General features: G+C 43.2%; 1 protein-coding gene across 5 annotated transcripts in view; it reads right to left on the reverse strand.

The window, feature by feature from the left end:
* The window catches only part of SCML4 (Scm polycomb group protein like 4), a 137,470-nt gene that overhangs the window by 52,166 nt on the left and 69,028 nt on the right, over nucleotides 1-16,276 (reverse strand). For all 5 annotated transcript variants that reach the window (XR_010413720.1, XM_064597953.1, XM_064597952.1 and 2 more), the window contains one exon: nucleotides 9,639-9,853. Coding sequence is in view for 4 of the 5 variants with exons in the window: in XM_064597953.1 (XP_064454023.1) it covers nucleotides 9,639-9,794 (156 nt within the window). In the remaining variant the exon portion in view is untranslated. The remainder of the gene's footprint in view (nucleotides 1-9,638; nucleotides 9,854-16,276) is intronic.

A 16,276-nucleotide genomic window follows, 5' to 3' on the forward strand; every position in this document is an offset into this window, starting at 1 on the left:
GTTTCTTGCTCCAGCTGTCTTTCTGGGAAGACCTTCTCTAAGACATTTGCTAGAGAACCCACTGGAAAGAGTTGGGGAAGGGGAGGGTCTCTTCGCAAACTGAGATGTGTGGCCAGGGGCCGCTAATGGAGAAGGGGTTAGCTGATGTAAAAATTGAAGTATTTTTCTAGAAATATGCCAATGTGGCAGAAACAAGTACTAACTAAACAATGTTTCACACATTGATAGCAAGAGGTTGATAATCTGAGGACAGAGAATGTGGTTGAGGGAGTATGATGTGTAAAGACCGCCTGCACATCAGCAGAGATGAAGCAACAAAGCAAAATTTAAGAATAAGTTCGGGATGGCAGTGGGCACATACATTGGAACACTAGCGTTTGGATCTGGGCTCAAAGTCCAGCTCAGACACTCAGCATGAAGAGCTCTTATTACTTAGGATTTTGGAGCCTGTCTTTCCTTACCTGTGTGAGGATAATAATATCCCCTCACAGGGATGTGGCAAGATTTAAATGTAAACATTTAGCATAGGGCTAGTGCAAAGTGAGGACTCAGTAAATGTTTATTACTATTGCTGATAGAATCGGGGGAGGGCATGACGAGAAGGAGAGAAGCCATATTTCCTCCCCCGGGAGATGGACACTGAGAACTGGTATGATTTCAGTCATCAGCTACACATCACTGATGCCCGGCAGGGCAGTGGCTGGAACACAGGGCTCAGAGACAGGACTGGGGTTTGAATCCTGGGTCTGCCACCAACTCACATGGGACTCTGAGCAACTCACTCAGAGCTTCTGGGCTTCACCTTCCAAAGCCATGGGATTGGGTAGATGGTTGGTTTCTAAATTCTCTTCTAATCCATAATATGTATATACCCTGCATTAGACTACTTCTGAAAACATTAAAGCATTTGAGACAAAACCAGTGTCAGTGCCACATTTTGAATGTTGATTAGAAGAAATGTACCAGCCTAAATTTCTTTGGAATTCTATTTCTAGAAATATAGAAAAGTAGGTTCTTTGGATCAGTTGAAAACAGCCACAAATCATGGATAAAATGTAAGATTAATGAAAGTAGAGAGGAGCTGACAATATATAAAGAACTATCAGACCAGGGACACCTGGGTGGCTCAGTCAGTTAAGCGTCTGACTCTTGATTTCAGCTCAGGTCATGATCTCAGGGTCATGGGATCGAGCCCCACATCAGGTTCCATCCCCACACGGTGTCTGCTTGTCCTTCTCGCTTGGCTCCTCCCCCCTCTCTCAAACAGATAAATAAAATCCCTCTCTCAAATAAATAAACAAAATCTTTTAAAAATTATCAGGCTGAAATATAAGTGAAATCTAGGCCTTGGGAATTGGTATGGAGGTCAGGGCTCACCCAAAGGGCTATGACCTCAGGGAAGGATGAGCCAGTTGTAAACTTGTCCCACCTGCTCCCCACCCACACCTGACAATAAGGAAAGCTGCCTTAATATTGGGGTAGGGGAGTGTGCAGATCTCTGAAAAGATACTGCTACAAGCCAGATGGTAATACAATAAAAAACAGAGTGCTTAACTTTCAATGAGTAGAAAAAAATTTAAATACTAAAAAAAAAGTCCAAAAGAAGGCAGGAGAGATGGGTAAAAGGAGCATAGAATGAGTGGGACAAATAGAATACACAAAATAAGATATATATTTAAACCTAAATTTATCAGTAATTTCTTTAAACATAAATGGACTAAATGCCTAGTTAAAAGACAAAGATTATTATATTACTGGACATTAGGGATTGAAATGTGTCCCCCAAAATGATGTTGAAGCCCTAACCCACAGGACCCATGAATGTGACCTTATTTGGAAATCGGATCTTTGCTGAAAATCAAGTTAAAATGAGGTCATTAGGATGGGCCCTAATCCAATATGACTATGTCATTATAAAAGGAGAAATTTGGACAGAGACAGACGAGTATAGAGGGAAGACGATATGAAGACACCGGAAGGACACCATCAACGAGCCAAGGCATAGACCTTGATCTTGGATTTCCAGCTTCCAGAACTGTGAGACAATAAATATCTGTTGTCTAAGCCACCCAGTTCTTTGTACTTTGTTACAGCAGCCCTAGGAACCTAATATACCGTATTTTTTTAAAAATCATGTTCATCCTCCCCTCTTTCCCCTCCCCACCTTTATTTGAGGATAGTTTTGTTCATGTCCCTGCCATAGCTTTTCTTGGGGGCACATTCCTTCTTTAGACTCATGCTCTTTCTCCACCCAAAACTCCCTCAGGGTTCTGAGGAGATGCTGTGGGGAGCAGTTAGGGAAAATTGAATACCTCACTGTGTTTAACCTCAGACTTTAGTCTAAAAACTTGCCTGTTGGAAATGCAGATCAGCTCCAACAACAAGAAGTTCATAGCCAATGACCTAATTCCATTCCTAGGAGTCAGCCTGTTTCTGGGTCCACCCATACCTTTTTCTCCCTGCACTTGGAGGACAGATTAAACACCTAAGGGATGGAGGGGCCACTATCCTTTGGCCTTGAGGCCTGCTTTGGCAACATGTCCCTCAGTTAAAGCTGAGATGGTAGCTAAGCTTTCTTTGAACTAAAACTTCTCTAGGAAAATAAAATTACCCCAATACAATAAACTGCCTACATGGCAATGAAGACAGAGGGGATGCCTGAAGGTGGGAGGGAAATGGGCTGGCTCTCTCATGCCTTTCAGAGGTGCAAACAGGGTGGGGATAGGGTGAGGATTCTGGAGCTTTCTCCCACCATCTCTGTGCTGGGTTCAGATTCTCCTCTGGACCCAGAGAACCCCTGAGACTGGTGAAGAGCAGAGGTGGGGGGGGGTGCTGCTTTGCCGAGGGCAGGGAAGATTGGTTTAGTTTCCTCCTAGACAGAGGGAAGCTGAGAGAGGAGACGATGAACCCAGTACTCCAGGGTACCAGGAGAGAGAAGAAAGAAAAGGGAAAACACAAAACACCATGACGGGATAAAGTGAAATTCAGAAAAATGGATCTCCCCGTGAGAATTATTTAATGGAATGCTGTCCACTATGCCCTATGACCCCAACAATCTTTAGTAGAGACCACACATTTCAAGGAATGCTTGGTGTGATTGGGTTTCTTACAGAAACTGGCGAGGAGGCCAAGTTCTCTGCATCAGCAGGCGTGGGGTCCACGCTGTAGATGGGAGAGGAAACAGGGCGCATCCAGGTACAGGATTGTGTGCTTAGGAGTACTCAGAGCAGTGGGAGGTTGGAGCTGGCTTATACTGGGCCATGAGGGATGACTTGCAAGTTATTGGTTAAACACAGTGATTGCTGAACATTAAAGTATGTATACTTACAGAGTATTAATTTAAAATACGTTAAAAAGAAAGGTAATCGAAAAACAAACAGGGTTCTAGAGGGGAGGGGGGTGGGAGCATGGGTTAGCCTGGTGATGGGTATTGAGGAGGGCACATTCTGCATGGAGCACTGGGTGTTATGCACAAACAATGAATCATAGAACACTTCATCTAAAACTAATGATGTAATGTATGGGGATTAACATAAGAATAAAAAAAAAAAAGAAAGGTAATCGATACTCAAAACTCATGACTTTCTAATTATTTTGTTACCGCGCCCCTAGAGATGTACAGAGGCAGGGGTGTGGGGCCACATATCTCTGACCAACGCCATGCTTGGGGCTGTCGTCTTGGTGTTTGAAACTGGACATGTTGGGAATATTTACGCCTTAAAAATTATTGAGTGCTACAAATTAGGGCTGAAGTTACTCTTTTGTTGACTTACAGACTTAAGAAAGTGATGGAGAAAATGTTAAAAACACAAATTAAACTTCAAAGTGTGCCTTGGTGACGGCTGTTACACCATGAATAGCACAAAAAACTGAACTACTTTCGGTTTTCACAAACTATCATCCAATTCAGTGAAGAAGTTCATCTCATTCTCAACAAACGAGCAAAATTCCAACATATACAACTTCACCGTTTACTTTTCTTTTACTTCTTAACATAATTGAAAATATCAGCTAGCATTCATGTTGGAGTCACACTCAGAATGCTGGGGGGGGCGAGGACATTGGCCAGCACACCACCGCCTCCCACCCACTACTGAGCCTCAACCTTGGCCCTTGCTCCAGCCTGGGGTTGGGGGTGGAGGGTCACAGAAAACCACAGGAGAGACAGTCCCTACCCTGAGTACTGTACCTGATTCAGCCTAAGGGCATGGCCCCTGCATTGTTTTGCTTGGGTAATGATTTTCCCCATGCAAGGAGCATGCCATGCCCATCATCAGCAAGATCAGCGCAGGAAGGCTCATTAGATAGCTATTCTTCCCTTGCATACAATATCATGCTACATTTGACATTCATAAATATGACTCCAAGACAATACAAGATCTGGATAATCAAAGAATTGTGGAAGCCAATTCAACAGTTCTAATGAAAACACATTGTAGAAAGAGCTTTAAGCAGTGTTGGAACAAATAAAACCCTTTCTACTTAAGTTCGAACATTCTCTTAATTGAGATTTTTGTGAATTTGACTTCCTTGTAACACAATGCCAAGAACACATACTTTTTTTGTCGGGGAAGGGAGGTGAGAAGAAAAGGTTGGCAATAAGAGGGAATAAAACATATTAGAAAATCACTCTCTTTATAGAGTAAATCTTCTAGTTAACAGAACACTGTTCTTTAGGATGCCTGGGTGGCTCAGTCCATTAAGCGTCTGCCTTCGGCTCAGGTCATGATCCTGGGGTCCTGGGATCAAGCCCCACATCGGGTTCCCTGCTCAGCGGGAAGCCTGCTTCTCCCTCTCCCGCTCCCCCTGCTTGTGTTCCCTCTCTCGCTGTGTCTCTCTCTGACAAATAAATAAATAAAATCTTAAAAAAAAAAAAAAAAAGACTGTTCTTTAAGAACTTAGCAGAGACTGCTGGTGAATCCCCCAAATATCCATGCTCCCTTTCTTTATTAGTGGGATCCCTGAATTTTAGCTGGCCACCTGAGCACACAGCATTGCATTTCTCCATCTTCTTTGGCGCTAAGTGTGGCCAAGGACTAGGTCCAGGACTGTGAGATCCAAGTGTAAGGGGTGTGTGCAGCTTTGAGGGTCGAGTCCTTAAAGGGAAAGACATGTCTCCACTACCTCTCCCCCATCCGCTGACTAGACTAGTGCAGTAGTGGGAACTGGAGGGTCATTTTAGAGCAAGAGGTAGAGACTTGGTGTTAAGAGTAGCAGAGCAGGGACGCCTGGGTGGCTCAGTCCTGTTACACGTCTGACTCTTGATTTCAGCTCAGGTCATGATCTCAGGGTCCTGGGATGAGCCCCGTGTTATGTCAGGCTGTGTGCTCAGTGGGGAGTCTGCTTCTCTCCCTCTGCCTCTGCCCCTCCCCGGGCTCACACCCTCTCTCTCTCTCAAATAAATAAATCTTTTTAAAAAAGAGTAGCAGAGCAACAACAGAGAAGGCACCTGAGTCCCCAACACCATGGAGACATCATATCACCCTCAGATGCTTCCCAGACTTTAACACGAGAGGGAAGTTAGCTTCTACCTTCTTTAAGCTGCTGTTGTTTGGCCTTTGTTACAGCAACTGGATTTGTGTTCCGAATGACACAATTACCAACATGTTAGAACATGTTAACCACTTGTTTTTAATATCTTAGGGATGATATTCTTTCTAAACGTGTTACACTTTTCTAAGCTCATTAAACAGAGCAGACAGAACATAATTTACTCTTTTTTGGAAAGAGTAAATGGGAAAGCATAATTACTATTCTGAACAATAAAGCAGAGAGATTGCCAAGGTCACTAAGTGGACTCAGGCTGTGGAACTTGGTTCATTTATACCTAATTCCTGCCATTTTTCTGACTCCCCTCACTATCAGGGATCAAATAAGAAAATATACACAAAGTGCTTTGGCCCAGAGCCTCAAACACAGAAGTGCTCAATGAATTTTACACGTGACTGTTATTGCTGTTATTATTGTTGTTACTATTACTATTATGTAGAGGGGACAAACAGCTATTTTTAAAACCCAGCACTTTTTTCTTCCTGCTTCAATCATACTCCCAACCATAAAGACACAGAAGCTGGAAATCCCACTGTTCGGTGACATTATAATCAGCTGCGTCTACAGAACAGAAGCTAGAGTTTCTCCTTGATACAGACTCTCTCTCTCTATCTCTTTAAAACAACCTTAATGGTCTTTTTAGTCGTTCAATATAAGGAAAATCTATCTGTTGACCTTGTGTTACCTCTGAACTAAACCAATAGCAGATGCTTCAAACTGAGATGTAAATTCAGTTCCATAATGAAGAAGGCTGTTTCCATGTCAGTCAGCATATGGCTCTTCAGAGAAAATATGATGTGAAGAGGCTTTTGCTTCCTTCGACTGGGTGAGAAGGGGGCATAAGGCCATCAGATGATGTTCTCACAGCAGTGAGCATGCCCCAGCAATGTGGCTGCAGGCCTGGGCCAAGAGATGTGGGCAGATGGGCCCCGGGGGGGCGGGGCATGACCTATGAACTCTGGGGCGCTGACATCTGACTACCAGTTGAATTCTTCCTTTTCTGCCTGTAATTCACTCATATTATTCTCAAGACCCAGAGAAGGGGTTAAATATTACAGCCTGCGTTAGCTGTGCCTGGGTCTTAAACGGAGAGGCGTGTGCCCATACTTGGACCAGACAGAGTTTCCACACGTGCTTGACACAGAGGTAACTGGCAGGGCAGTTTGGGAGAGCACCAGGCAAGAAGTGACAAATGGCAACCAGCATAGACCTTGACACACAGTCAGCACAACCAGGCATCCTCAGAATCTCCTGGAAAAGAGCCTTCTGAAGACTCAAACACTGATTATTTTGTTATGACAATATTGTTAGCATAAATATATCATAATGATGCTATTGACATAACAATTATTATTTTATAATATTGATCATATTCTATATTATTAATAAAATACCATTGAATTATAACAAAAATTCTTATTATGCTTCCTCCGTGTCCAGGTGTGTGCATTCTTCTTTCCCAAAATATCTTCCCCTTCAAATCAAAGGCCATTATATTGCTATAATTGAGCTTGTAAGAAATGTACCTATGATAAAGGTAAATAGACTCTGAAGGAGGGCTTGGAAATGTTTTCTTAGTAGTAAAATACAAGATCTTTAAGGGTAGACCAAGTAATATCTTATTTCGCTTGCTCAGGATTTCTTTTTTAACAACTTCTGTCTCCCTAACTGTATCTCAGATAGTTAACATTGCCAAATTAGTGGCCATTTGGTAAATGAAATGAAACTGTACAGTTTCCTTGCTGGCTCCCCCACAATTAAAACCTTTTCGTTAACGGTGAAATGGGGCTTCTGGGTCTCAGAAATTGTCAGAATAAAACTGGAGAGACCTAACAGGTTGCCAAATTCATTTTGCCAAGTAAGGACATTTTTAAAAATTACCAAATCCTGACAACATGCAACACTTAATAAAACACTTTTTAAAATTCCCAAGTTGTGACAACGTACAACACTTAGATAAAATAAATTTTAACACCAAAACAGTAGGAAGTTTCAGGGGCGCCTGGGTGGCTCAGTCATTAAGCGTCTGCCTTCAGCTCAGGTCATGGTCCCAGCATCCTGGGATCGAGCCCCACGTCGGGCTTCCTGCTCTGCAGGAAGCCTGCTTCCCCCTCTCCCATTCCCCCTGCTTGTGTTCCATCTCTCACTGTCTCTCTCTGTCAAATAAATAAAATCTTTAAAAAGAAAATAGTAGGAAGTTTCCGAATAAAGGAGGATCCTTTGGGTGGAATCATTTTAGCTTATGAAGATTTTCACATGGGTCTTATTTTTCTTGCGTCACCACGAGGGAGTCAGCACTTCCAGCAGACGGCACCTGGTTTGGAGTCGTTCCCGAACACCAAACCCAAGGCCTGGGGAGCTGTCTGGGAGCTGCTGGTCTGAGATAATTCCCACACATTTCCCCAAATACGTGGAAGGTGGACTCGAGGAAGAGCTGGGGCCTGTTGTCCCTGTGAGGCGTGGGCATGAGACCTGCCTGCCATGTTGTAGGACCTGGATTGTCAGCTAACCACCCCAAAAGCTTTCTTCCTGCCCCGAGATGTCTCTATGTGTTAGGAGCCCTGAAAACTGCCCCTTTTAGGACACAGGACAATTGCCAAGTTGGGCTCATTCCATGGACTGAATTTCCATTTTTCCTGGCCCTAGAAATGCTGTGTCTGTCGGTAATTTTCATGCTTGGGTCATAGCTCCCAGGGGAGTAGGAGAAAGGCCAACTAGGAGAGAGTTTTCAGTGTGTTTCCTCAGGTCCTGGATTTGCTCCCTGGCTCTATCAACTTCCTGTTGATAGAAGGCTGCCCTGCTCCAACCTTGTAGACCCATCTCCCGCACCTCAGCAATGGCGCAGGTAGCCGAGCTGGGAAGACCTGCCCTGTGCCCGCTTCAGAGACACAATCTGAAGCTGACTGAAGCTGACTGAAGCTGACGTGCCCATGAGAAAAAGGAGGCTCCTCTTTGTGAGAAAAATAACCAGTGACAGAAGATTCTACTTCAGGAGATGGCTGAGTAAAAGCTCCTTTTACTAAAGCCCGTGACCCCCAAATAACTTGGAGTCACCTTCCCCCCACCTACCAGTTTTATTTTCCAGCAGTTGGAGGAACTGCAGAGAACCAAAGGGATAAAGGTTGAATTCATTACCAATTCTTCCGGAAGCTTTGTCTTCCTGCTGACCTGAAATAATTTCCATACATTTTCCTAAATATACGGGAGTTAATTGCCTATTTGCATTTTGGTTTGAGTATTCAGATCTCAAGATGGAAACATAAGCTCTTTATTTCAAGAAAAATAAATGAAAGAAAACTTCTGAAGCTCATTTTCTAATGCCCAAAAGGCTCGTGAAGAACAAACTCAATAGTCTTTCTTCTCTAGTAGCCTCTTCAAAAACCTCTGGGAGGAGAAGCTCTCCCTCCTTCGGTTCAGATTGCCTTATGTGATTGCAATTACATCCGAGAATTTCTTTTCCACCCCCCGCCACTCCAAACTGTTAAGTCTTCAAAGGGTCACGGGATTTTAATTCTGCCTGACAGGCCTCGTTGGAGCCAAACTTGACGTCAGCACTTTTTATAAGCAGGAAACTATGAATTAACACCCCGAATTTTTGTGATGAGTCCCCTTGTTGGGGCTCTGTTTGGGAAAGCGCTCCTGTGTCCTTTGCCACGAGCCTGCACACATTATTAATTCAGATGTCTCAGGAACATCGTCTGCTTCTACTAAAACAACGACAAAGGAGTTCTGGAAAGTGGCTTTGAGCACCGCCCTAGGAGGCCCGGTTAGGGGAAAACGCGGTGTCTGAAACACTAATTTAGATGCGAGGCTTAATAACGTGTGTTTAGCTATGACCCTAAAATCTGCTCGCCTTACAACTTTCCCCATCTGGTGCAATTTACTTTCTCGGCGTGTAAAAATGCACACGACAGGGGCCGCATGCATTGCGTGCCGGGGGACAACGAGGCCCTGTCCGTGACGCGCTTGCCGGAGAGAAGCCTCGTGGCCGGCCCGTCGGGCCCCCCTGCCAGCCCTTCCCTCTTCCGCCCGAGCACCCGGGGCCCAGCCCGGCGTCACTGTGGAGAGGGAAGGTGATGGAGCCGTACCTTGTACCCAGGCTTCCGCCCTCTTCTCTTTGGGATCTTCACTGCTGGCAAAGAGCCAGCTGAAGCGGAATAAAGGGTATGAACCGCCATCTTCATGGGTGTTGAGTGAAGCGGGGGTCGGCCTCGCTTTCTCCCCGGGATCCTCTGAGACTGCATGTCTGCTGGTGCCAGTCTTACGGAAGGAAGTGACCAATCGCTCACGGGCAGAAGAGGTGCTAAGAATTAGTCCAGACACAAAGCAAAACAGAAACAGAAGGGTTGGTTTGGTTTGCGAGGCAAACATGTACCCAGTTTGGTGTTTGGGGCCATCCCTCCCCTTTACTGGAGGAGAAGACCAGATACGAGAGAGCCAGGCACCACGAGGAGTTTCTACAGCGCTGTCGGGCTCCTGGTAGGATTTCCAGGAGAACAAATTTCCACAGGGCCATGATGAAGTAGGGGCGATACTGGCTAGGGGGGAGAGGACAATCGATTCCCAGCTCCAAACACAAGCAACGAGGCGGCTTCATCAGTGTGTGTCTCAGTTTCCCCCGGTAGTTTAACTGTGAGGTGATAGAATAATAGTATTAAATAAATACAACCCTCCTCTCACATCCACTCCTGTCCCTTTGGTTGGGTTATAAATGGTTCTGACTTTAGTTTTCCTGTGAAAGAAATTTAACAATACAAATCAATTGTATTAAAGTTATGTCCCTTGGGGCACCTGGGTGACTCAGTCGGTTAAGCGTCTGGCTCTTGATTTCGGCTCAAGTCATGATCTCAGGGTTGTGAGATGGAGCCCCACATGGGGATCCAGCACTGGGCATGGGAACTGCTTGGGATTATCTCTCTCCTTCTCCCTCTGCCCTTCCCCCCCAATCTCTCTCTCTCTCCCCCTCTCTAAAAAAAAAATACGTTTTGCCCCTTGACCAAAATGTGGAGAGAGATTTACATACGGAGATGTTCATTTTAACATGATTTAGAATTGCAAAAATAAAATGGATAGAGCCCGGGGCGCCTGGGTGGCTCAGTCGTTAAGCGTCTGCCTTCGGCTCAGGTCACGATCCCAGGGTCCTTGGGATTGAACCCCGCCTCAGGATCCCTGCTCTGCGGGAAGCTTGCTTCTCCCTCTCCCACTCCCCCTGCTTGTGTTCCCTCTCTCACTGTGTCTCTCTCTGTCAAATAAATAAAATCTTAAAAAATAAAATAAAAATAAAATGGGTAGAGCCCAAATAACAAGCAATAGGGGACTGGTTCATGTATCTACAGAATAAAACAGTCAGTTAAAGCCTTTAACAAAACTATTTCAATAACAGGAGGTTGAGTGAAAAAGCATCTCATAAATTGCTCATAAAAATTATCGCCCCTCCGCAAAAATTTATGTGGTGAAAAAGTGAAAGGAGACATGCTAAAATACCACCAATGGCAAAGATGGTGGGACTGTGGGTAATTGTTCACTATGGACACATCCCTTCCGCCACGCAGATACCCCACATACGATAATATTCATAGCCTTAAAAATACTAATAACAAGCTCCTTCAGGTAGAGTTGCCTAAATCTTGCAGCAAGAGGTAGTTGATCGAGGCGCCTGGGTGGCTCAGTTGGTTAAGCGACTGCCTTCGGCTCAGGTCATGATCCTGGAGTCCCTGGATCGAGTCCCGCATCGGGCTCTCTGCTCAGCAGGGAGTCTGCTTCTCCCTCTGACCCTCCCCCCTCTCATGTGCTCTCTCATTCTCTTTCTCTCAAATAAATAAATAAAATCTTAAAAAAAAAGAGGTAGTTGATCGACTCCAACCCAGAGAACACAGTGGTATCATGAGCTCAGGGGTCAGATTTCCTTGAATGTTCAGGACTGTGACAAGTGGGACAGAACATTAGACTCTAATGCAGGAGGCATGTTCAATGATAAAATGTATTTCTGAGCATTAGTGGTAGCCAACAGTGGAAATGAGAAGCTTTTGCTCAAAAGGCTACAGAAAGAGTCAGGAAAGGTGATGGAAGCAGTCTCTACAGTCTCTATCCTTCGGTCTGGGCAACACTGCAGGAACCCCATTGCTTTGCTCAGGAAGGAAAATATCGAATAGTGGATATTTGGTATCTGAAAACATGACAGGAGAAATTAGGGGCATCTTTTACAAATGTCAGTTCATTTTGTTAATTCTTTGAATAGTAGCAGTATTCTCTCCATACTCTTGATTGCTCTTGGAAATATCACACCTAGTACATAGAATTTTAAGGCATAAATTTATTGTTATATATTTCAGGGAGATAGACAAGCTGTTGAGGATGTCAGTTTTCCCTGTTTTTGTGTAAGAAAAATACCAGATCTCATTGATTCTAAGATGCATGTTTTATCACTCATTAACATCTCTGAAATCACAATGCACCCTAAAGCACCGTAAGCATATCAGAATTCCATAAGGAGCAGTTTTTCTTTCTTATGGTACATGAAACAGTGAGGTGTGCTATTATCAAGGGCATCTTACAGTCAGTGAATAATGATCAATGGAGATAAGTCCATCAACATGTGAACAAAGCTATCGTTCCTTTTCTAGACTTGGTGTCAGGACTCCACAGTGCCAACAAATACCCCAAACACTCATTTTCAAAAAAGAGGCTTCACAAAACATCGAAAACCCACCAAAATTTATTCAGTAACATTTTTGCTGTGCAGAACTTGATCCGAGTCCCATTCTGAACTCTCCTGATCAAGTTCCAGCTTCTGCATTATTGGTTATCTTTACATATATTTGGGAAACAGGATTTTTTCTAGTCTAGTACCTGTTTTTCTACCTTTCTACTTTGCTTCTAGTGAGGAGGTCAGCAACGTTTCTAACATTAAGATCAAAAGTCAGTCAGAGAAAACCCAGGACCAGACAAGGCATTGAATCTCTTTGTTCCTGCAGGTGAAGATTTATTCAGCTGCAGTCCTTCCCTGGTGAATTGTGATTCTCTGCTTAGATTCTCCCTCACAAACATCTTCTTGTTGAATAGGTTTGGGGGAGTAAAGAAAGGGTAACAAATTAATTAGCATATTATCCTAGGAATTTGTGTCACTCAAAATTATACTGAACTATCCCCAAATTTCTCAGTACGTTAGAAAAAAAATATTTCCTAGAAAAATAGTCATCTTTTTTTTTTATTTTTTTTATTTATTTGAGAGAGAGCACAAGGGGTGGGGAGGAGCAGAAGGACAATCAGCCTCCCCACCGAGCACAGAGCCCAACATGGGGCTCGATCCCAGAACCCCGAGACCACGACCCGAGCCGAAGTCAGACGCTTAACTGACTGAGCCACCTAGGCGTCCCGAAAAATAGTCATCTTTTAAACTGGGCTTTTCTGTTGTTCTACTTCTCTTTCTCTACTGTGAGGGGAAAAAACGGGACTTGTGCTACTTTCTACGTCCTTACTTCTGTGGAAGTACATCTATCTTAGGGCATGAAGGACCTTCCCTGAAAACTAAATCTGATTAATGGATTTCATGCTAGTGGAGCAGCAATGAACCATTATTGGTGGCATACAGAGCTCCACAGTAATTGGGGACACACTTGGAGATAGGTCATCCACTGATCAAGAAGATGCTATTTTCACATCAATACAATTTTAATACACAAGTAAATGCAATGTTAAGTAACAAGACAGAGACTTTTAAAAACTGAAGAGGGAATTTTAATTATGGGGATTCTCTGAAAGTCTCCTTGGAATAATTTTCAAGATTTGGGGGAAAATGCTTACAAAGTGGTATTTTAATAACAGACCCAAACACTTTGGAAATGTGTGACAAATTGTGACAAAAGCTCAGGGTCCCCCAAAATCTCCCTTTCCAAAACTAAGACATGAACCTCAAAAAAAAGTAAACACAGCAAAGATTAATACTGAAAATAAGGAAGGGTCCCAATCTTGGAATGCAGTGGAAATAAGACAGATGGGATTTTTTTTAGGGAGAACATAACCATGGAAGATAGACAATGACAATTTATCCGATGTTTAATGAAAAGATTAAAACTAATAGTAAAGGAAAATACTCAAAGATATATAAGAAGCTGTCTTCCATAATGAAGAGGTTCTCTGTGTCTTAAGAGAAGTTCTTTAAGAATGTACAATAGCAAGAAATCCTAATGAAAATGATACACTCAAAAGAAAAAAGGAAAAAAATCTCTAAGCACTTTGGCAGAACAAATAGATTGTTTATAATGGGAAAAATAAACAAGCTAGCTCTCTATAGCACCATTAGCCAGAAAAATAATGGAGTCAGCATTGTGACCTTTTTTTTCCAGGTGTTTATAGTGGCCACAATTCCTCCCACCACAGGGCCTTTGCATATATAGTTCCCTTTTCCCAGAATGCTCTCTTTCTTCTCCCTTGGTTTACTCCTCTCATTCTTCATCAGTTAGGTCACAGAAGCTTGTCCTGACCTCTCATTTGATTTCCTGAGCCTAGAGTTCCTCAGCTGTGACACGAACCCTCTGCATATATAGCATCCACGGTGGAACTTGGACAAGGGAAGCAGGTGGGAACATGAAGACAACACACCTGTTGTGCCTCTGGTCTAGGAGCCCCTTCCTTCCACCATATCCCATGGTAGTAGGCTGACTTATTTGCTTGCAGAGGATAAAACTGCAGACCCTTCACAGTTCTTCATGAAATTCAGTAAGAAGTAGGACTTACATGAAGAAAATAATATTTTTAAAAATTCTACTTATGCCCTAAAATAAGATTCAAATAAATAAAAAAGATTATTGTGTTATTAGGCAGATGGATACTTCTAAAATATAATTGTCACCTAAATCATTCTATAAATTAAGTACAATCTGAATGGACTTTAGGAAATGAAGGACAAAACAAAGGCCCATGGTGGGGGGGGGGGGGTGCGGACAAACTTGTTCTCCCGGTTTCTAAAATGTATTATAAAACTCTAACAATGGCAGCAGTATGGTACAGAGATAAGCAATCAGATCGATGGAAAAGTTAGTCCAGAAATTAAACATACATTAAGTTTCATTTGTTTGAAATCTAAGGTTACGTGTCATATCAGTACAGGAAAGCTCAATAACTGAGTTGTGGAAAACAGACACTTAGAAATAAATAAAATTTCAGCTGTATTTGAGCAAAATTAATTCTAGAGATATCTAAAACTAAAATATACCTTTTAAAAAAAACAAGAAGTACTGAAGACAATCAGGGTCAACGTTTATTTATTTATTTATTTACGATTTTATTTCTTTTATTTGGCAGAGAGAGAGAGCACAAGCAGGGAGAGCAGCAGGCAGAGGGGGAGGGAGAAGCAGGCTCCCCAAGGAGCAGGGAGCCAGATGTGGGGCTTGATCCCAGGACCCTGGGATCATGACCTGAGCCAAAGGCAGTCGCCCAATCAACTGAGCCACCCAGGCACTCTATTTATTTATTTTTAAAGATTTTATTTATTTGAGACAGAGAGTGGGGTGGCAGCGGCAGAAGGAGAAGCAGGCTCCCCGCTGAGCAGGGAGCCCATCTCAGGGCTCGATCCCAGGACCTTGAGATCGTGACCTGAGCTAAAGGTAGATGTTTAACTGACTGAGCCACCTAGGCGCCCCTATTTACTTATTTATTAAAAAGATTTTATTAATTAATTAATTTATTTATTTGAGAGAGAGTGAGGGGAGGGGCAGAGGGAGAGGGACAAGCAGACTCTGCACTGAGCATGGAGCCTGATCCCACGACCCTGAGCTCATGACCTGAGCCTAAATGAAAGTCAAAGGCTTAGCCGACTGCGCCACCCAGGTGCCCCAAAGGTCAACATTTTAATACTCTTGGGATATGGACAGACTTTCTAAGTACATTGAAAAACTCAGGAAGCAGAAATGGAAAGATTAATACACATGACTACATAAAACTGAAATGCTTTCATACAGTGAAAGTAAAATCATGAAGAAGGGTAAAAACAAATGAAAATCTGAAGAAACTGTTACATAAGGGACCAATGAGAGGTTACTACAAAAAACTCCTTCAAGGGGCACCTGGGTGGCGCAGTTGGTTAAGCATCAGACTCTTGGTTTCGGCCTCGAGTCATGATCTCAGTCCTGGGATCAGGCCCCAAATTGGGCTGCGAGCTCAGCGCAGAGTCTGCTTGTCCCTCTCCCTCTGCTCCTTCCCCACCCACCTCTCTCCCTCTCTCTGTCTCTAAAATAAATAAATAAAATCTTAAAAAAAAACTCCTTCAAATTATTAAAATACAAATAAACACTGAAAGAAAAAATGGGCAAAAGACACAGATAATTCAGAGAGAGAGAGAAAGGAAACGAAGAAGAGAGGGAGGGAGAGAAGGAGGATAAAAGGAAGGGAGGGAAATAAATGGTCAATTATCAAAAGAAAAGATCCTAAACTTTACTGGTAACCTCCCCCAAAAGTACACTGAGACATCATTTATCGCCGATCAGATCACTAAATGTGAATAACCTAATCAATAGTTCATGTTGGTGAAGGGTAGGGGAGCAAGCATTCCTATTTACTGTTGGTAGGGGTGGAAACTGGCTAACGTTTCTGGAGGACAATTGAAAATCACTTAAAAACTTCCACGAGCACACTTCCTAAGCCAGCTGCATTACTCCTAAGGCTTTATCCTAAGAAGATGATCTGAGAAGAACACAAAGATATATGACCAAGGGTGTTCCTGGTACAT

The sequence above is a fragment of the Mirounga angustirostris genome, unplaced genomic scaffold (assembly GCF_029215605.1).
Source record: "Mirounga angustirostris isolate CCGP_5_RB_7025 unplaced genomic scaffold, mMirAng1.0.hap1 SCAF_8, whole genome shotgun sequence".
Classification (NCBI taxonomy): domain Eukaryota; kingdom Metazoa; phylum Chordata; class Mammalia; order Carnivora; family Phocidae; genus Mirounga; species Mirounga angustirostris.